Genomic DNA, 21,157 nt, shown 5'->3' with positions numbered 1-21,157 from the left:
AAATCCTATTCAACTTAACATCTGCCTTCCTTAAACATCCAAAGCTTTGATAGCTCAGTTGATTGGACAGCTGGTTTGCAATGCAGAGACACCCCAACAGGGCTGCCTCAATTCCACCCAAGGTCAGCCCACAGGTCCTATCTTGGCAACCTTGCCCCTTCCTGAGATGTGGTGACCCTCAAGTAAATCCACTGCTCGTTGTTTCTCTAATGAGAGTAGCAGCCCTCTCGGACTATGATGACTTTCACCTAGTTCATAGTTGTTTATTTGTGATTAGAATTGTAATAAATCATAATCCTTGTTAAGAGAAAACAACTACCGTTTTCTGTTACCTTGGCTCCATCAGAGGGCAAATTTGTATACTTTGTTTTAAATCATCGATTCTTTTCTTGACCGGAGTAGTGGGACGTAAGGGTCAGGTTTATGAAGAGTCCAGGAAGAGGCTTGTAGATTCTTCAGACAGGGAATGAAAGTTAAATTACACTGATGGAGAGTAATTTAACTTGGAACATTAACGGTGTTTCTATCTCCATTGATGCTATGAAACCTGATCACTAGCATTTTATGTTTGCATCACAAAAACACAGTATCACATTGTGTGTAAATTGGCTGCCATGTTCTCTGCAGCACTAAAATGAATATGCTTCAAACCCTCTTCAATGGACTGAAAAATGGCTGATGAAGTTCATGCCTGGATAAATGCGAGGTATTTTGGTACAACAAACAAGGGTAGCGCTTACACCATTAATAGTAGAGCCTTGGGTAGTTTCGTAGAAGAGGGACTGAGGGGAGTAGTTACATAATTCTTTGAAATTTGTATCACATGTAGACAAGGTGGCTAAAAAAGTATTTGGCATGCTTGCATTCATTGTTCAGTCTCTTGACTAAAGGAGTTAGGAAGTCATGTTGAGGTTATACAGAACACTGGTGAGACCTCTTCTGGAATACTATGTCCAGTTGTGGTCACCCAGTTATAGGAAGATTATCATCAAGCTGGAAAGAGTTCAGGTTTACCAGGATGTTGCCACGTATGGAAGGTTTGAGTTATAAAGACAGGCTGGTTGGCTGGGACTTTTTTTCATTGGAACATAGGAGATTGAGAGGCAATCTGATAGAAGATTATAAAATAATGAGAGGCATAGATTGAGTTAATGGTAGTGACTTTTCCTAAAATGGGAGATTCCAAGATAGGGGGCATACTTTTAAAAGGTGAGAAGAGAGAGATTTAAAGACATGAAGCAAATTTTTGACAAAGCGGGTGGACTTCCCATGTGGAACTCCCGAGAAAGTGGTGGATGTGGGTACAATTACAACATTTCAAGGACATTTAGATAAACACATGAATAGGAAAGTTTTGGAGGGATATGAGCCAGGAGTAGGCAAGTAGGACTAGTTTGGGATTATGTTCAACATGGACCTGTTGGACCGAAGGTTCTGTTTCCGTGTTGTATGACTATGACTATGACCTATAAAAATGCAAGTTTTTCTTTTGCTTTCAAACATTAGTTTTGCAATATGAAAAAAAATAGAAGTGCGTGTGCTTTCCAATGCTGCTACTTAATACTGAGATTCAATTTTAATTCTTTGAGTGGCATTAGGTCAGGCTGACAAATTTTTTTTTTTAAAAAAACTTTACCAATCCAATTTAACAGGATGCAGATAATAGGATTAAAATCTGAATTCTATGTGTTGGCGTCAAGCACATCTGTGTGTTTGATCAAGGAACCCCATCAATGAGACGGAATGAGCAACTGAACCATTAACTGTCAAGAATCGATTTTCCAAGCCATGAAGATGATAGCATCAAAAGAAACAGCAGTGAGTTTATGACAAACAACTTGTCTTTGTAATAATAGTGACCATTTTCCCAAAGGAACTTCACTGATTGTAAAGCACTCTAGTATATTCTATAGTTATTAAAGATGTTAAGTAAATGTAAGTTTGTTTTTCTTTATTTACAGTTTGTGCATAAATGTAGTTTACATAATATCAGTTACAAGGAGATAATAATGTAGCATCCTTATTGAGGTCAGCACTCCAATTACTATCATAAAGAAACTTCCAGAATTAACAGGAGAATCAATACATCACCCATTGCCCCTGCTGTTGCTGATTCACAGCAAAGCCCACTGCAGCATATTATAGATAGAACTGCTAGAGAAGATAGGGTGGTTTTCAAGTGATTAAATCAACACACCAGATACAGCTATTCATCAATCTTATTGCTGCATGATGATAACGGGCTCCTGGATTCTTTACAGTCAGATAAAAACTTATAAAGTCAGTAAAACGGAATTAAAGACCAAGTCAACCACTTTATCTGGAAACCATTAATTCAAACTTTTAACCAAAGACAAATTTACAAGATCTCCTGCAGAAAAGCAGCATGAAATAACAAGCACCAATTCAGTCATCCCTTCCCCAACTGTAAATCAGTGAATGTACAAAGTATTACACTTTCATTGCTGAAGACATCAGCTTCACAAATTTTCACAATAATTTCTCCTCAATAAACGAAAATGTTTCTGTCAAGAGAACAGTCCTCTTCATCCAGGAGAGAGCTTAAATGTCCATTTCAAATTGAGCATCATCAGCTAGAAATTGAAAACAAGAGAAGATTAGTCCTTTGCTCTCGGTCTGAAGTCAGCCCTCAAGTCTTTAGCATCATCTGAATGGTTCAAAGACTTAACAATGACAATTTCAAATGACAAAATAGGGGGCTGAATGAAATTGCTCAACTAAATGTTTTTTTTCCCCAAAGGAAAGCTTCATTCACTTTGCTTAATCTTCCAAACATCATATTTGGGGAGCACAGACTTCCCAAACTCCATTTTCAGCTCAAAATTTTCACTGGTTCAGGTCAGATCATGTCTCCATCTCTGTAAATGGATAAATTTAACCTCAGAAATTCAAATACTGAATCTTGATTTTATTTTTATAGAATATCTTGTTTGACCAAAACCCTAAATGCTGGACATTGGATAGCACATTCTATTCCAAGCTATGCTCAAGCAAATGATTTCAGCTCTGCTTAAATGAAACCTCTACAGCACATGAAACAACATGTTTTCTTTGGTCGATAAAGATAAGTAGTAGCATCATGTCCTCAGTTAAAATAGCAACTGTCAACAGCTTATATTTCATCAGCAGATTATTGGAAACCAAAATGAAAAACACTCAGCACATGCAAAAGCTTTGGGAACATCTGAAAGTGTACAAAGAGAAAACAACTGCTTAGCACATAATGCAATTAAGATAAACCTAACATAAGCAAATGAAAATCACTGGCTGCAAATGATCAGCTTTTGATTAGTTGGCAGGTTAAGAATTAAATGCATCACAGCAGCATTTAAGCCTGCATTGGTTGTGGTCACCCCTGTTCCAAGTCCCAATACATTAGCGGTGTTTTCTTTAGAAAACAATGTTTTACATGCATGTGCATCAATTCTCTTTCATCCCCTCCCTTCCCCATTCTGTTGGGTTTAAGTGCACTGGAATTAATCATCCTCTGGTATCTCCTCCCACAAGTTGTTCTTCATACTGAAACTTAACATTAAAGGCAGGAGATTTTCAAGGCCCTTGCACCTCTTATGGATGATCACTACATCACCATTAGTAAACCAGCCTAATTTCCGACCTACCTTTCTGATCATCATTCCAACCACACTGCAGTTTTTTTGAACCCGAGTGTTTTCCTCTATGACTAATTAGGAAACTATCCTGGAAGCGTTCTAGCTTCACTGAATACCGTTCTGGGTTGCAGGTATTTTTCACTAATCTGTTCAGGTAGGACTTGAATCTGAAACTTACTACTCTGGGTAGGGGGCAATCCAAGAGACTTTCATTCCAGATTGCACACTTGTCTTTTGAACCAGAGCACAAATTACAGCAATGATAAAATAATTACATTGGTACTTTTACTTTTATAATGACTTGGACACATTTAGTATGAGTAGATTTAAAAAAAAGTTCTTTTGCATCACAAATTGTTGAGACCTGTACTTTCTAGAAAGAAATTCCTGTCATACAGTCATAGAGATGTATAGCAAGGAAACAGACCTTTCAGTCCAACCCGTCCATGCCAACCAGATATCCCAAACCAACCTAGTCCCACCTGCCAGCACCCGACCCATATCCCTCCAAACCCTTCCTATTCATATACCCATTCAAATGCCTTTTAAAATGTTGCAATTGTACCAGCCTCCACCACATCCTCTGGCAGCCTATTTCACCAACCTCTGCCTGAAAAAATTGCTCCTTGGGTCCCTTTTACATCTTTCCCCCTCACCCTAAACCTACGCCCCCTAGTTCTGAACTCCCCCACCCCAGGGAAATGACTTTGCCTATTTATCCTATCCATGCCCCTCATAATTTTGTAAACCTCTATAAGGTCAGCCCTCAGCCTCCGACGCTCCAGGTAAAACAGCCCCAGCCTGTTCAGCCTCTCTCTATAGCACAAATCCTCCAACTCTGGCAACATCCTTGTAAATCTTTTCTGAATCCTTTCAAGTTTCACATCTTTCCGATAGGAGACCAGAATTGCACGCAAAATTCCAACAATGGCCTAACCAATGTCCTGCACAGCCGCAACATGACCTCCCAATGCCTGTACTCAATACTTTGACCGATAAAGGAAAGCATACCAAATGCCTTCTTTACTAGCCTATATATCTGTGACTCCACTTTCAAGGAGCTATGAATCTGTAATCCAAAGTCTCTTTTTCTAGCAACACTCCCGAGGACCTTACCATTAAGTGTATAACTCCTGCTCAGATTTGCTAAATGGGAGAAAGTGTAATAAAGGACATAAATTTAATTTCTAGAGACATATGATGCTTACAAAAATCTGAACATATTCTGTAATTTACTGAACAAAACAGCAACCGTTTTAGATGATGACTAGGAACACTATAGTCAGATACCAACAGGTGCTGATTAAAGCAATTCTGTTGTCTTCCTGACCATGCTCATCCTTCTTGGAACTTTATGTCTGAATCCTTCATTTAGGCTTTTGCTCATCACAACACTGAGAATGTTCTGAACAAAGCCACATAAACTTGAGTAAAAGAGTACCTCTTCAACCTTCTGGACTGTCTGCAGCTTTTAATAGTGCTGACCACTCCATTCCATTCGAATGCCTGTCCACTGACTTCCAACTATGTGGGATAGCACTTATCTATTCTATTCTTATCTGTCTTGTAACAGGGAACTGGCTGCAAAGGCTTCTCTTCCCATGTCTGCAGCATTACCTCTGGTGACCCTGAGGATGTGTCTTTGGAAACTCCCTATTTTTGATCCACATAATGCCCCTCAGTAATATCATTCTAAAACATAGCAGCAGTTTCCACATGACCACTGACAACACCATGTTTCACCTTAAATCCACCTCTCTGGACCCTTTCACTGTCTTTAAACTGTCACGCTGACGGTCCAACATCCAGTACTGGATAAATTGAAACTTCTGCAAAGGCACTCCTGGCTGCTTTTCCAAGATCTGTCTCCATAAACTCAAGGTCATCCAAAACTGCAGTCATCCTGCAGGACTTTTTACCCATAACCCCCAAGTTTGCTGACCTACATTGATTAAGTAACATGTCAATTTTTAAATTTACTTATAAATCCTTGCATGGTTTTGTCACTCCCTATTGCTGGAGTGTCCATCAGCCTGACAACCTGTCAAGATATTTCTGCAAAACCAAAAGTACTGTGGTTGCCGAAAATCAGAAACAAAAGCAGAAGTTGCTGGATAAGCTCAGCAGGTCTGGCAGCATCTGTGAAAAGAAATCAGAGTTAAAGTTTCGGATGCAGTGACCGTTCCTTAGAACAGATATTTCTGCAATTCTGGTTTCTTAAGTGTTACTGATTTTCATCATTCCATCAGTGGCTGTATCTTCAGCTACCAAGGGCCAAAAATGCTGTAAGTTCCTCCAGTCCAAACCCTACGAATTTGCTGCACTCCTCGACTTCGGACTTCTTGGGCATCCTGATTTTAATCAGATCATCATTTGTGGCTTGTCTTCAGTTGCAAAAGACTTGTGCTTATCAATCTTCTCCATCTCTCTTTCCTTATTTAAGATGCTACTTTAAACCTAATTCTTTGACCAAATCTTTGGCCAACTGCACCAATATTTTCCTTAATAGAATCGCATCAAACTTTATTTTATAATGCTCCTGTGAAGTGCTTTGGGACATTTTACAATGCTAAGGTGATATACAAATACAAGTTGTTGTTGCTGTTCTTCTTGCATCAACATCCCATTTGAAGCAAAATGACCAGCTATAGAGTCAAAGTAGCAATATTAAAACCTTGATTGACTGTAATAAACCTGTTAAATTTTAACTGTAGTTGAGGTACAACGATCAGTTCTGAAATGTTTACTGCACAAGCCACAGCTCACACGCCCACTATAAATATCAACTTGCAGACTTTAACCTTTCCCCATGACTCTGTTAATCAAGCACTTCAAAACAAGGTTCCAGGTCATATGAAATCATTTGATACATGTGACTATCATGAGTGTAAAAACTACAAACAACCAAAGATATGAATGAAATATGCCAGAGAGTATTAAAAAATTATCAATCTTACAAACATACTTTAAGTTTTAAGAACTTTCTGCACAAAACAGAATAGTGCAAAGGAAAACTTTTCTTGTACAGCATTTCACTATCACTGGACTGAATTACTCCAAGTCAGGCTGATCTCATAGCTCTGAACTCTCATTATTTTTTAAGTTTGTCTCCCACAGCCCACACCCCATACCAAGTCTTCATGAAGTTAATTTTTTCTATTAAATTGTGTTTCCTCAACCATTTTCCCACTAATCTGCTGGTCACATAGTTTTTTGTTATGCATGTTAGCTGATATTGTTAATGATTCTCTCCCCTCAGGTACTGTAGTCATCTCCTATAAACCTTCTATCAGCTCTCCATTCTTCAAAAACGCAAACCCTCAACTCCTTCGTTTTTGTACATTACTGCTCTATCCCAGCCTCCCTCTCTTTTCTAAAGTCCACGATAGATGGATTATGGGGATAGAGTGAGGGATGTGGCTCTGGGTGGGATACTCTTTGGAGGGTTCGTGCAGACTTCATGGGCCAAATGGCCTCTACCTACATGTTGTAGCCTCATAAATCCTTTGCCATCTTTCCTGGGTCTTATCTAAATTCCTTCATTCAGATTTCCATCCTGTCACAGAGGAAAATGCAGGTCTTGACAAAGCACTAACGACAGCCCCAACAGGATTCAGACAAAGATGAAGTCTCTCTCTCCTTACTGTTCACAATGGCCTTTGACCATGCTTCACCAATACCCCTTGACTTGCTGTCTTGCTGGCTGAGACTCCTCTAACCAGCATTACGAATAATATCCACCATTACCTCAGAGGACCCCCAAGGATTTGGTGGCACAGTAGCACAGAGTTTAGCACCGCTATCTCACAGCGCCAGGGACCCAGGTTCAAAGGCTGAATCTGACTATAACCATATTTGATTCAGAGATGAGCTTCTGACCACGATCCATACCAAAATAATTGTTTTCTCATTCCTCAATTGCCTCCCCCCTCCCGAAGTCGTATTCTCTGCAAGCCCCTGAACCGTCTCACGTATCTGCCCTCTAATTTTGGCCTTTCAACATTCCAATTTTAATCACTGCACCATATCAAGTGCTTAAGGTTTGGAATTCCCTCCCTAAATCTCTCCACTTCTCTTCCTCTACAACAGTCCTTCAAATTTACTTCCCTTTCAAATTATGATCAGTGTTAAATTTAGTTTTACAATGCTCCTGTGAAGCACCTTCGAATATTTTATTACACTTAAGGTGCTGCATAAATCAGTTTGGTTATTATTGAATGGATTGAAATCTATTTGGGATCAGAGGCTTAGTTTACATTTACATTCCCCACATCCTTAAGATTCTAAATCTGCATCATAGTGCAGCCAAATTCTCAACATGTGACAACTTTAAACCATGCAGAGGTTTGTTTGTTCTGGCAAAAGTCCATCCCACTAATATTTTTTTATGTACTCCCATTCAGATTTTAAGTGGGCTGGGGGTGTGGGGTCAGCTATGCCAAGACTAGTTGGAGCTATGCTCAGAGCAAGTTTTGGTATGGATTTTTTTTTTTCAGATATATATTTTCATCCTCAAACCGTTCCTCTTCTCACCATCCTCTGGCTCTTCACAGAACAATCAAGCAAGCAACAGGATCTTTGGAGCAATTGGAGAATCAAGGATCACTACACTGCGAATCTTTTTGGAGAGGTATGGCTGTAATTGTAAACTATATTTCCATCTTTATGTCTCAGGTATAACTTTATGCACATAAATCATTCAAAACTAAATCACTGTCTTGCTTAGGTGATTCAGTTATTTACATGCAGACCCCTCAGATATTAATCATATGATGTAAGATTACAAGGAGGTATTGATTTTAGCTCTTATTAATAGAGGGATCAAGTTCCGGAACCATGAAGTTATGCTGGAGCTGTACAAAACTCTAGTGCGGCCGCACTTGGAGTATTGTGTACAGTTCTGGTCACTGCATTATAAGGAGGATGTGGAAGCTTTGGAAAGGGTGCAGAGGAGATTTACTAGGATGTTGCCTGGTATGGAGGGAAGGTCTTACGAGGAAAGGCTGAGGGACTTGAGGTGGTTTTCGTTAGAGAGTAGGAGGTTGAGAGGTGACTTAATAGAGACATATAAGATAATCAGAGGGTTACATAGGGTGTACACGGAGAGCCTTTTTCCAAGATTGGTGATGGCGAGCACGAGGGGGCATAGCTTTAAATTGAAGGGTGATAGATATTGGACAGATGTCGGAGGTAGTTTCTTTACTCAGAGTAGTAAGGATATGGAATGCTTTCCCTGCAACGGTAGTAGATTCGCCAACTTTAAAGTACATTTAAGTTGTCATTGGACAAGCATATGGACGTACATGGAATAGTGTATGTTAGATGGGCTTCAAATTGGTATGACAGTTTGGTGCAACATCGAGGGCCGAAGGGCCTGTACTGTGCTGTACTGTTCTTTGTTCTATGATTGAGTGGGCCAATAGGCTGAGGAGTGGCGGATGGAGTTTAATTTGGATAAATGTGAGCAAGTATTACATTTTGGTAAAACAAACGGGGAAAGGACTCATACAATTAAAATATGGACTTGGGTATGTTGTAGAACAGAGAGACTTTGGAGTTCAGGTACATAATACTTTGAAGTTTGCGTCACATATAGACAAGCTGAATAAGGTGGTGTTTGGCATGCTTGCTTTCATTGCTCACACCTTATCAAGCTGGAGAGGGGTCAGAAAAGCTTTAACAGGATGTTGCTGGGAATGGAAGGTTTGAGTTATAGGGAGAGGCTCTAATGCTGGGACTTTTTCACTGGTAGGTAGGAGTGTGAAAGGTGACCTTATAGAGGCTTTTAAAGTCATGAGGGGTATAGATAAGGTGAATGACGGGAGTCTTTTCCCTATGGTCGGGGAATTCAAGACTAGGGGGCATATTTTTAAGGTGAGGGCAGAAAGATTTAAAAAAGGAAGGAAGGGCAACTTTTTAAATACAGAAAGTGGTTCATGGTAGAATGAACTTTCAGAGGAAGTGGTAGATGCAGGTACAATTACAACTTTTAAAAGGTATTTGCATAAGTACATGAATGAGAGATTTGGAAGGGTATGGGACAAGTTTAGTTTGGGATTATGGTCAGCATGGACTGGTTTGACCAAAGAGTCTGTTTCCATGTCATATGACTAGTATTAAAGGTTTAGAGGGAAAGGAAACCTTTCTGATTCAGTATGTGGATATAGCTATGAGAGAAGGTGAGAAACTTGACCTACTCTTGGGAAATAAGGCAGGGCAAGTGGTTGAAGTGTCAGCTGGGAAGCACTTTGGGACCAGTGACCATAATTCTATTAGTTTTAAAATAGTGATGAAAAAGGATAGACAGGATCTGAAAGTTAAAGTTCTACATTGGAGGGAGGCCAATTTTGATGGTATTAGGCAAGAATTTTGAAAAGTTGATTGGGTGCAGATGTTTATGGGTAAAAGGACGCTTGGAAAAAGGGAAGTCTTCAAAAATGAGATAATGAGAGTCCAGAGACAGTATGTTCCTGTTGGGGCGAAAGGCAAGGCTGGTAGGGAATGCTGGATGACTAGAGAAATTGAGGTTTTGGTCAAGAAAAAGGAGGAAGCATATGTCAGGTATAAACAGCAGAGATCAAGGGGATCCTTAGGAGAATGTAAAGGCAGTAAGAGTATACTTCAGAGGGATATCAGGAGGGCAAAAGGGGACATGATACAGCTTTGATAAATAGGGTTAGAGTGAATCCAAAGGGACTTTATTAATACATTAAGGACAAAAGGATAACTAGAGAGGTAATTAGATCCCTCAAGGATCAGCAATACAGCTTACGTGTGGAACCACAGGAGATGGGAGAGATACTAAACGAGTATTTTTCAGCAGTGTTTACTGTGGAGAAGGACATGGAAGATATAGAATGCGGGGAAATACAATGCAACATTGGTTATCCGAACACCAATTATCCAAATTTTGGATTATCCAAAAAAGATCTCAATGTCCCGATGTTTGGGTAAACTAAGCAAGGGAACTACAGACCGGTGAGCCTGACACCACTGATGGACAAGTTGCTGAAGGGAATCCTGAGGGACAGGATTTACATGTATCTGGATAGGCAAGGCAAGACTGATTAGGGATAGTCAACATGGCTTTCATGCATGGGAAATTATGTCTCACAAACTTGATTGAGTTTTTGAAGAAATAACCAAGAGGATTGATGAGGCAGAGCAGTGGATGTGATCTATATGAACTTCAGTAAGGCATTCAACAAGGTTCCTCATGGAATACTGATTAGCAAGGTTAGATCATGTCAAATACAAGGAGAACTAGCTATTCAAATAGAGAACTGACTCGAAGATAGAAGACAGAGAGTAGTAGTGGAGGGCGGGTTTTCAGACTAGAGGCCTGTGACCAGTGGTGTGGCCACAAGGTGCTGGGTCCACAGTATTTCATCATTTATATACAATGACATGGATGTGAACATAGGAGGTTATAGTTAGTAAGTCTGCAGATGACACCAAAATTGGAGGTGTAGTGGACAGTAAAGAAGGTTACCTCAGTACAATGGGATCTTGATCAGTTGGGTCAATGGGCTGAGATGTGGCAAGTTAGAAAAGATGCGAGGTGCTGCATTTTGGAAAAGCAAATCAGAGCAGGACTTATACACTTAATGCTAAAGGTCCTGGGTAGTGTTGCTGAACAGAGACCTTGGAGTGCAGATTCACAGTTCTTTCAAAGTATCATGTAGACAGGACAGTGAAGAAGGCATTTAGTATGCTTTCCTTTATTAGTCAGAGCATTGAGTATAGGAATTGGGAGGTCATGTTTCAGCTGTACAGGACATTGGTTAGGGCATTTTTAGAATAGTGCGCGCAATACCTGTCTATCTTCTCTAGGAAGGATATTGTGAAACTTGAAAGCATCCAGAAAAGATTTACAAGGATGTTGCCAGGGATGGAGGGTTTGAGTTTATCGGGAGAGGTTAAAAGTGTCAGAGGCTGAGGGATGACCTTATAGAGGTTTATAAAATCATGAGTGGCATGGACAGGGTAAATAGACACTGTCTTCTCCCTGGGTTGGAGGGAGTCCAGAACTTGACAGCATAGGTTTAGGGTGAGGGGACAAAGATTTAAAAAGCTCCGAGGGGGCAACTTTTTCACATAAGGCAGTATATGTATGGAATTAGTAGTAACAACAGGCTCTGAAATGTGATTAATTTGGAGCTATTTTTGGATGATAGTCAGTGGCTTACTCTTCTAAAGGAATTGGAATGCAATTTGAAGTTTAGAGTCACATCTACTGAGTGGGCAGCCCAGTAAAAATACCATCCAACTTCTTAGAATACCAATTTAATTGATAACTCATACATGTTTAGTATTTGTCTGACAATTCACATTTAGGTTAAACTGGTTTTTAAAAGTTTGATTTTGTTTTCTCCACAGGGATCCTAAGAGTGGAGAAAACAGCAAGGAGACAGGTCACAAAAATGAACTTCAGGGAAACATAAGCTGGGATATTTCATACTCACGAAGAAAAGACTCAGAAAGAATCTTAAGGTAGATACTTAACAGGATCAAAACAGAAACTCAGCATAGACTTCCAAATTTGCTGAGATGTCAAGACATGACGACGTAAATTCTTGGTTGTGAAGTGCACAATTAAGACAAATCACAGGAAGCATTTGTTACAGACTAATTAGTAGCCACGAAGATTGCCAGGAAGACCTTCTCGAGATGATAACATTAGATTTAAATCAAAACTTAGCTAGATACTACGTAGATAATAAGGCTGATGTCCAACTAGACTGAAGTCAAATTGAGTGAAGAATGGTCATTTATCTTGTAAAGGAAGAATCCAGTTATAGATTGCCTGGATGTGTAGATGACATTAGATTTTACCATTTGTTGTTTTGTACCATTCATCACTTCGTTTTTCTTTTGATAACCTTCAATAAGATTTATGATTTATTCAATTATAATGAAAAAGGTTAAATATTCTGTCAAGTTAATTGTGGCAGGAGTTTCAAAAAATATTCTCCTGTTTACCTCTAAACTCAAAGTTGATTTTAAGTTTTCTAAAGCCTTTTAAGAGATTCATTCTCACCTGGAGTTTCTTTCTCTGTCTCTGTTTCAAGTTCTTGGAGTTCTTCAACTTTGGCTAGAGTTGAGTGTTGTGGCATAGTTACACCTGGGATCTGAGGAAGATAGGATGGTGGTGTCCGAGCAAGTGGAGAATTTCTGCATTCCATCAAGAATTTGCGACCATAGATAATCCGTGTACCTGGCATTAAACAGTGAAAATACTTAGCTTATTTTTTCTTTCATATTTGCTCACTTATTGAGATATTCTTCATGACATGGACAATGATACACTTTGAGAGATATACTTATTACCACAACTTTCCTGACTATGTATTCAATGGCAAAGGAGTCATTTCTTGAAAATCTGTAAACCTTGATTATGTGAAGCAACTCCTACAGATTATTTCATTCTTGCATCATTCAAAGACACTGACACTAATAGCAAAGAGATGACTTTCAATGATGTCACAGCTTTCACAATGTCAAATTGGCCTAATGCCATTAAATTACTTCTTTAATTGCAGTATGTTATAGTAGCCTGCAAAATAGGAGGGGAGAAATAAACAACTACTTAGTCTGTTTCTGGTGTTGGCTGAGGGATGGATGTTCACTGGACAGGGGAAAGACTCGACTCTCCTGAACAATGATGCCAAAAATCTGGGGTCTTTGTTTAGTAGCTCAATAAAAAAAAGCAACAAATCCAAAAATATAGCCGTTCCTATGTACCGTACTGAAAAATCAATTTAGATTATTGGTTTCAGCGCCAGAGACACGTAGACCCACATCTTTCTGATTCTGAGACTAATACCGAGCCGTATTGATTCAAATAACGAAATAGTAGTCTCGATTTAGGTTTGAAATACAGAACAAGTATTGACCCTGAAACTTTCCAAGTCTACACATTCATGTCATAACTATTTATTAAATTGAGAGACTGACTGGGATTGCAAATATTGCAAGAAGAAATCTTACAGGATATAGTAGCTGTACATAACGTATCAAGTTTTCTGTGTTCTTATTCAGAATTGAGAAGAAAGGTTTAATTCTGTCGTTTTTGGCTGACATGCTGAAAGATAGTCCTTTTTCTTATTGCATACAATCGCAGTAGTTGTAGCTGAAAGACATGACAATGCACTGTATGCAAAAGCAATTATCCATAACTATATAGAATTGAAAAATATATCAAAAGGACCAGCAGTTGGGTGATTATATCTAACAAAATGAAATGCCAATTAGCTCAAGTATTGAGTATGGGTTCTAGCATATTTAGATAGTCCTGACCCTGCACATGGTTGAACTTATACAATAGTTATAGCACAGAAGAGGGGTATTTGATCTATTGAGCCATGTCAGTTCTCTGGAGAGACAGCATAGCTGCCCCATTTCTGGTAGCTCTGAATTTGTTTTCCTTATCCAATTTCCTTTTGAAAGGCTAGGACTGAATCTACCTTCAACATCCTCAAGTATTCCAACTCAACATGATTTGGTGCTTTTCAATCTTGTAAAATCACCTCAATTATGTCCTTTGGTTTTCAACACTTCTAATGGCAATAAACTGCCTTTCTGCTCCGTCTAAATCCCTAATGGTTATAAACACCTTTATCAAATCTCTTCTCAAACATCTTGTTTCCAAATGAAACAAACCCAGTTCATCCAGTCAATTTACATAAATTATTAAACAATCACAAGCTGTACAAATGTGCATTAAAAACTAAAGTTAGTGTTCCTTTTCTGTCTTCACTTTTAAGTTGTAATCAATATTAAAAGCTGCATATTAGAAAATGGGAGCATTGAACTGGAATACTTACATAGCACTACAAAATGACATAAGTTCAGCATACTGTCTGAAAGTGATGCAGAATAGAATATCAAAACTTTATCTCGTGACATTTAAAAAGATTCCTTTAGGTGGTTCTGAGTGACATTTTAATTTAAATTACTTTTTAAAATAATTGGACTTATTGTATTATAATGCATGGTTATGGTGGGAGCAAAATGGGAGAGAAGTAATAAGAGACTACTTAGCGTGGTTCTGGTGTTGGTTGAGGGATGAACAGGAGGAAGATTTGAATTTCCTTAAAAAGGACGCCAAGGATTTGCAGTTTTGTTTTGTAGGTCAATCAATAAAACAGCATATCCAAAAATGTACAACTGCACAAAAAGGAATTTTATCAGAATTTCTTTCCCATTTCAGAACCAAAGGAACTGTACACAACTTTGTCAATCACAAGTCACAATTATACTTTGATGCTGGTCTAAAACATTGGACCTTATACTTGGGAAAACTGTACATTTTATATAGAGGTTACCAGAAAATAATGCTGTTTAAATTTCACTGAGAAGCTTTTGTTTCTTGAAGATCACAAAATCTAAAATGCAATTGTGGGCCAACATCTGAAATGACTGAACTATCAAAAGGCATGAAAACATTTATTGCTCTGTATTATTTCCTACCACATGACAACTTGCTTTTAAAGAAAGCTACTTTAGGTTACTAACTATTAAGTGAATGCATGCATATTCACTCACAAAAAGATGGAAAGAACAATCTCTTTCGTAAAAGTTTTTAAAAGATCCAATTTAATTTGATTAACTTCAAAGAATATTATGACATAAAACATGTTACAAATGCCTTGCTTGACGATGAGCCACCCTGTTAACTGTCAGAAACAAGTAATGCAATTTATTTTCACTACATTTAATAGGAAGGAAAAGCAACGAAAAATGCTTGCATCATCCACATAGCTCATGAGATAAGCCTTATCAGCGCACATAAGAAAGACAAAGCCATGCATTTTAAATAGGGTGTTCCTACAGTCACATATATAATTCATGCCCTGAGTAAAAGAATGAACAACAAAGGAGGATTAACAACCCAACATGGAACTGAACATTGCTCAAAACTGTCTGGCATTGTATGTTAAGTAGTCTGACCTCTCATATCACCATCTATCTTATCATATACTGTACAGTTTTTGCACAGAGTAATTATGCAATGCCAGTGAGAGAACAAAGTAAAAGTTCTTGTTATTTTCACAGGCACTGCAGTGCCCTGACAGTCATGAACAGCAGAGTACACTGTAACCACAAGCTTGCAATTCCCAATAGCTGATAAATAAGTTGTTACACTTGCACATGAACAATTGTTTCAGTTAACCCCAATTAATAAACTGAAAGTTAGGGAATATTAAATTCTAGGAGTTAGAGCCATAAAACTTTAGCAGGTAACATGCCTTACATCAGAATACAATAATTGTCCTGACTTAATAGCATCAGTCACTACGAGACAAGAAAAAGAGAAAACTGCTTAATAACACCTAACACTTACAATTATAGCCACTTGATAATTTTACACTATCAATCTTTACAATAGACTTCCAAATACCACTGACAACTGACAATTTTCAAATATTTCAAAAGTAAAATAAACCATTTGTGCTGTCATAAAACCAGCAACCAGTAAGTACATTGAGCAGAACATCTGTTATTTAGTCTACCAAGAAAACTTAAAAAAACTGCATTGGAAAATCAGATGTGAACAACTTCCAAGAAACTGGGCACGGATACTTCTTATAAAAACTTAAAGTTTTAAAAACGAGTGATCAAAAAAAAGTAACCTTTACATTGTACGTTTTATATAAATTTGATATTGGCGTAGTTTCAGAACCCTCTTTGCACATGTATTTAGAAAACTAAATAACCTTGTCATAATTTCAATGTTTAGCAGGCTTGTGCTTTGTGCATTATTGATTAAAACATGGCACACATTGGAAAAAACATTGAACTAGCTACCGAACTACTCCAATACAGACAACATTTTTTTAAAAAAATCAATTCTTTATCCTGCTGTAAGATGGGGTGGTAGTTGAAATAATGCTCAATTTGAGGTTTGATCTATATTCACTTAATGATAATTACAAGTTACAATTTTCTGAGGTTATGAATTTCTATCTTTAATTGTGGTTTGTGTCTGTTTTCTGTTTTTTTTTGCTTTAGGTTGAAGCAGTTAATCTTGTATTTCAATAATACTTAAAAGTCTGAGAAAGTTAGTTTCTTCCTGCTTCACCTACCTAAAAGTCAGAACAATTCCTATTTCTTACTGCTGTGAAATAATAGGTCTCAAACTCAGACCAAGCAGAAATGTGGCCTGTAACTACAAACAGAATGCAATCCAAATTTTTATGTACAACAAAGATTGCATGGAGACAAAGTTACAGGGTACCGCACTGTAAAGAATTGTGGGTAACTTAAAATGTTTTGAAGTCAACTGCAAAATTGTACATTAAAATGCATTACCTGCTATAGCATATTATTCAGGCTCAATTACCATCAAGCAAATTCACATTGTGAAGAGAAAAATATTAACATCAACCTGAAACAACTATGTTGTGTCCACTGTCATTTTTCCTATGTTACACCATAGACTAGAATTCAAGAGCAATTCATCGTAGTTAATGAGCCTTTGGGGCATCCTAAAGACGTGCATGGTGCTAAATACACGCAAGGTTTTTTGTGCTATTATTCCTCACCTACATGTAACAGTTGTAAAAAAAGAGAAGTTGCAACTTACATTATATTAACACAGAAACAAATAGAAACAGCTGAAAGTTATGACATCGAATAAGATCATTTGCCAATCAGGTGGGCTGCTTTGTTCTGGATGGTGTCAAGCTTCTCGAGTGTTGTTGGAGCTGCATTCATCCAGGCAACTGGGGAGTATTCCATCACACTCCTGACTTGTGCCTGGTGGTTGGCTGTCAGGTTTTGGGGAACCAGGAGGCGAGTTACTGCAGAATTCCTACCCTCTGACTTGCTCTTGTAGCCACAGTATTTGTTTTGTCTCGTCCAGTTCAGGTTCTGGTCAATGGTATTCCCCAGGACATTGATTTTTTTTTGGGTGGGTGGGGAGGGAGGGGGGTTAGCTTCAGTGATAGTAATACAGATTTTCTCTTGTTGGAGATGAAGATTTGTACATGTAAATATTTATCCCCTTAATCTGTAATCTATCTTGATCAAATGAAAATAGTTGAACAATTTTGTATTTTATGTATGTAAATCTGCATCTGAGCCTCTCAAAACCTCAATAGCCTTCTTATAGTATATTAACATAACATATTTTGCCCCAGTATGTGTGTGCACTAACTTCAAACCCAATAAACAGGAACACATCATGTTATTTCCTGTTCATTTCACTTTCCTTTGGTTCCTATTTGGACAAGTGGGTTGTTCACAAGAATCTAACAAATCCAAAAATAATATAAACCTGAATGGCCTGTTTCAAATTATTCAAAATTCAATAGTTAAATTACGAGTGACATTTAATATTGTAACCTAATTCTCATTATCTATGTTCCCAGGGGACATGAAGATGATATTGTGCTTTGTCCCAGACATTTTCCTGCATGACTTTAACTTGCACCATCAAGCAGTTTTTACAACGTATCGATCCAAAACAACTCCATTTGTAAAGTTTGCACAAGTTACAAGGTTTTCAAATACTCCTGAATTCACTCTGAATAAGACAGTATAAACAAACTAGGAATAGCAGTACAGTGATATCACTATACTGTAATTCTACTTATCGTGCATGAGAGATCCAGTAACATAAATTTTGTCCGGGATCTTGCCAAGCTTCTTGAGTATTGGTGGAGCTGCACTCATCCAGGGAAGTGGGGAATATTCCATCATATTGGTGACTTGCGCCTTATGGATGGGGAGCCAGGTGAGTTACTCACTGCAGCGTTCCTAGTTTTTGGCCTGCTCTTGTAGCCACAGTACATGTATGTATAGTCCAGGTCAGCTTCTGGTCAATGATAAACTCCAGATGTTGATAGTGGGGACTCAGTGAAGTGGTAATGCCATTGAAAATCAAGGGGTAATGGTTAGATTCCCTCGGAAAAAATACATGTAAAAATGCAACCATTTGTATCACCTTAATCTGCCTTCATTAAGTTCAACGGTAATTGTTTTGAAATAATGCCCACATTAAAATTGTCCTCTGCGCTTCCAGCCTGTTTAGCATAAAGCCTGTTGATCAAAGTTCGATCCGATCTCCTGAACTAACTTCACGCCAGCACTGAACATAATAATTACTATTCTAATTTTATTTAGATGCTTACACACGACCACCAGAATATCACTCGTTCTAATACTGCAGCTCCAAAAACTAGCTGATTGGAAGTGTACAAAAAGTGAATCGACTTCCCTTCCAATGTTCACTAATTTTTTCCAGAATTTTTCCTAGCTTCGAATAATTCAGTATTCAGGTCCGGGATAGTAGCACTGAAAGAAAAAGACATTTATTTTCATCTTTACCGAAGAAGATGCTCCTTATCGTGTTTGAATGCAATGAGAAGAGGCTTTTCAGTTAGAGTTACAGACCTACTCTCAAATAAACAAAGTTTGCATCATGCTTGAAAATGTTTACGCGCTGACTGATCTGACATGTGATACGGCGCGACGCATGGCAAAGGGCGAGGAGAGCTCGAACTTACCAACACTGCACAAGTCACACAAATCCTGAATTTAACTAATTAAATTTAGCTAAACTGCACAGATTTAAGCTACACCAGAAACGCGGCGAGTGCAAAATCGATTGAACTTTTATTTCGTCCTTTCATCGCACCAGATTAGAGTAAGGATGGCAAGATTAAATAGAAACTCACGTCTTAAACACTAGTGAACATTTACTCAATCGGCAACAACAGATAATAAATGCTCGTCCAGCAGCAGACTGTCCGTGCCACTGCCGTATCACTTTGCTACATTACCTCCGGGGGTGGTGGAGAACAAGGTGCCGCCCGGTGTAGTGCTGTACAAGTCAGGCAGCTGGGACAAATCCTTAACCAGAACTTTGGTGGGGATCGGGCAGCTTTTGCTTGCACGGCAATTTGTAGACATGGCAACCTTTTTTTGGGTTCTTTTCCCCTGGGGAAAATAAAAGTCACAAAAAATAAAAATAACACTGCCAAAAGTTAGGAGAGACGCACAGCTAAAGACGTGCACTACAGCATAACCTACACAATTCTAGTTCCGTCTGCTGCGATCAAACCACGTGTGGCTCGGTTCAGTGTCGATAAACGACGGACATGACGCCAATTGACAGACAGCAGCTTACAGCGTGTACAAAAACAGTTCTGAGAAAGGCCTTCGACTGCTCACATGATGTGCCGAGCTTCTCCCATATTAAATGCATAAATATTTACCAAAACACTTCTGTGCGAACTTGCGATTCAACACCAATGGCACATTACAGCAAGGTGTCCTTTAAAAGCGCTTATATTAAATCAGTATTAGTATAATTTGCAAATTGAAGGAATGCAGACGTGCACTCATTTGGGATCGCAGGGTTATTTGAAATTCTATTCCTGTCCTGAGTTGTCACAGCAAAGGATGCCACGCTCAGTTTTACAAGCCGTGGATAAAGTCGACAAACAAACAAGAAAAAAAAATCTTTTGGCCAGAGTACTGGTGCTTGCTTCTATCAAATGAGGAAGGCAGAAAGGAAACAATCACATATACTCTTAATTATATTGTTTTTCCTCTTGAAAACTGAAATTGAGCGGTTTCTTAGGAACAAAAGACGACCTCCTTCACGCTCAGACTGCCTCCAACTTCAAACTACTGTCACCTGCGTTATGAAGGGGAGTTTTATAAAGATTTGAATCTCTAAAATAACATTCTCATCATGTGTTGGAGGGATTGGCAAAATCAGCATTGGTTGCTCATCTCTAGTTAATCTAGAAAAGATTGATGTCCTGCCACCTTAAATTATTGCATTCGATGCGGCAGGATATAGCGTGTGGTTTGAAGCGGATTTGCAAACAGTGGCACTTCGATGCATCTGCTGTGCTGCTCTTCCACGTGGTACAGGTTGTTGGAGCTGCATTTATACAGGGAGCTGGAGATACTTCATCACATGCCTGCTCTTGAAGAGTCAGGTTGCAAGTTACGGCAGAATACCCAGCCTCCGACCTGCTCGTGCAGCCACGATATTTACAGAACGGTTCCAATTCAGTTTCTGGTGAAGGGTACACCGGAGGTCGTTAATAGCTGGAGATTTGGTAATGAACAAATCAAGAGGTAGCCACTGCCTGGCACGAGTAGCAAGAAAGGTTCATGCTATACATTAGAATGGACATGGACTGCTTCAGCATTTAAAGGATCAGTAATGGCACTGAACATCCTGAGCGCTGACTGTATGAGGTTTCATTGATGAAACGACCTTACAACTTTGGATCAAGGATACTACGCTGAAGAACTGGAAATCATAGTAGTGACACTGCCCCTACTTCGGAGCCAGAAAGCCTGGGCTAAAGTCGCACCTGCTTCATGTGTACATTAATCAACCTGTTCAGATAAGTTAAAATATTCATCCTGAAGAATGCAAGTGTTCAAATGACTGACCTTCAGAACCAGGGGCAGCATGGTGGCTCAGTGGTTAGCACTGCTGCCTCACAGCACCTGGGTCCCAGGTTCGATTCCAACCTTGGGTGACTGTGGAGTTT

General features: G+C 38.8%; 1 protein-coding gene across 2 annotated transcripts; it reads right to left on the bottom strand.

Moving 5' to 3' along the window:
• Positions 1-1,936: 1,936 nt before the first annotated feature.
• LOC132823398 (eukaryotic translation initiation factor 4E-binding protein 3-like) lies at positions 1,937-21,092 on the bottom strand. Of its 2 annotated transcripts, none has more exons than XM_060837192.1 (4): positions 21,057-21,092; positions 19,421-19,577; positions 12,673-12,849; positions 1,937-2,594 (listed from the first exon to the last, which is right to left on the bottom strand). In XM_060837192.1, the coding sequence occupies exons 1-4, from the start codon at positions 21,075-21,077 to the stop codon at positions 2,563-2,565; spliced, it is 387 nt and encodes a 128-aa protein (XP_060693175.1). In that variant the 5' UTR covers positions 21,078-21,092; the 3' UTR covers positions 1,937-2,562. The 2 variants fall into 2 exon arrangements, with proteins under 2 accessions (XP_060693175.1, XP_060693176.1); XM_060837193.1 differs by lacking the exon at positions 21,057-21,092 and adding an exon at positions 19,671-19,727.
• Between the last annotated feature and the right edge of the window lie 65 nt (positions 21,093-21,157).

Source organism: Hemiscyllium ocellatum, chromosome 16 (assembly GCF_020745735.1).
Source record: "Hemiscyllium ocellatum isolate sHemOce1 chromosome 16, sHemOce1.pat.X.cur, whole genome shotgun sequence".
Taxonomy (NCBI): Eukaryota; Metazoa; Chordata; class Chondrichthyes; order Orectolobiformes; family Hemiscylliidae; genus Hemiscyllium; species Hemiscyllium ocellatum.
The sequence above is the reverse complement of the archived record's forward strand: the minus strand, read 5'-3'. Positions and strand labels throughout refer to the sequence as shown.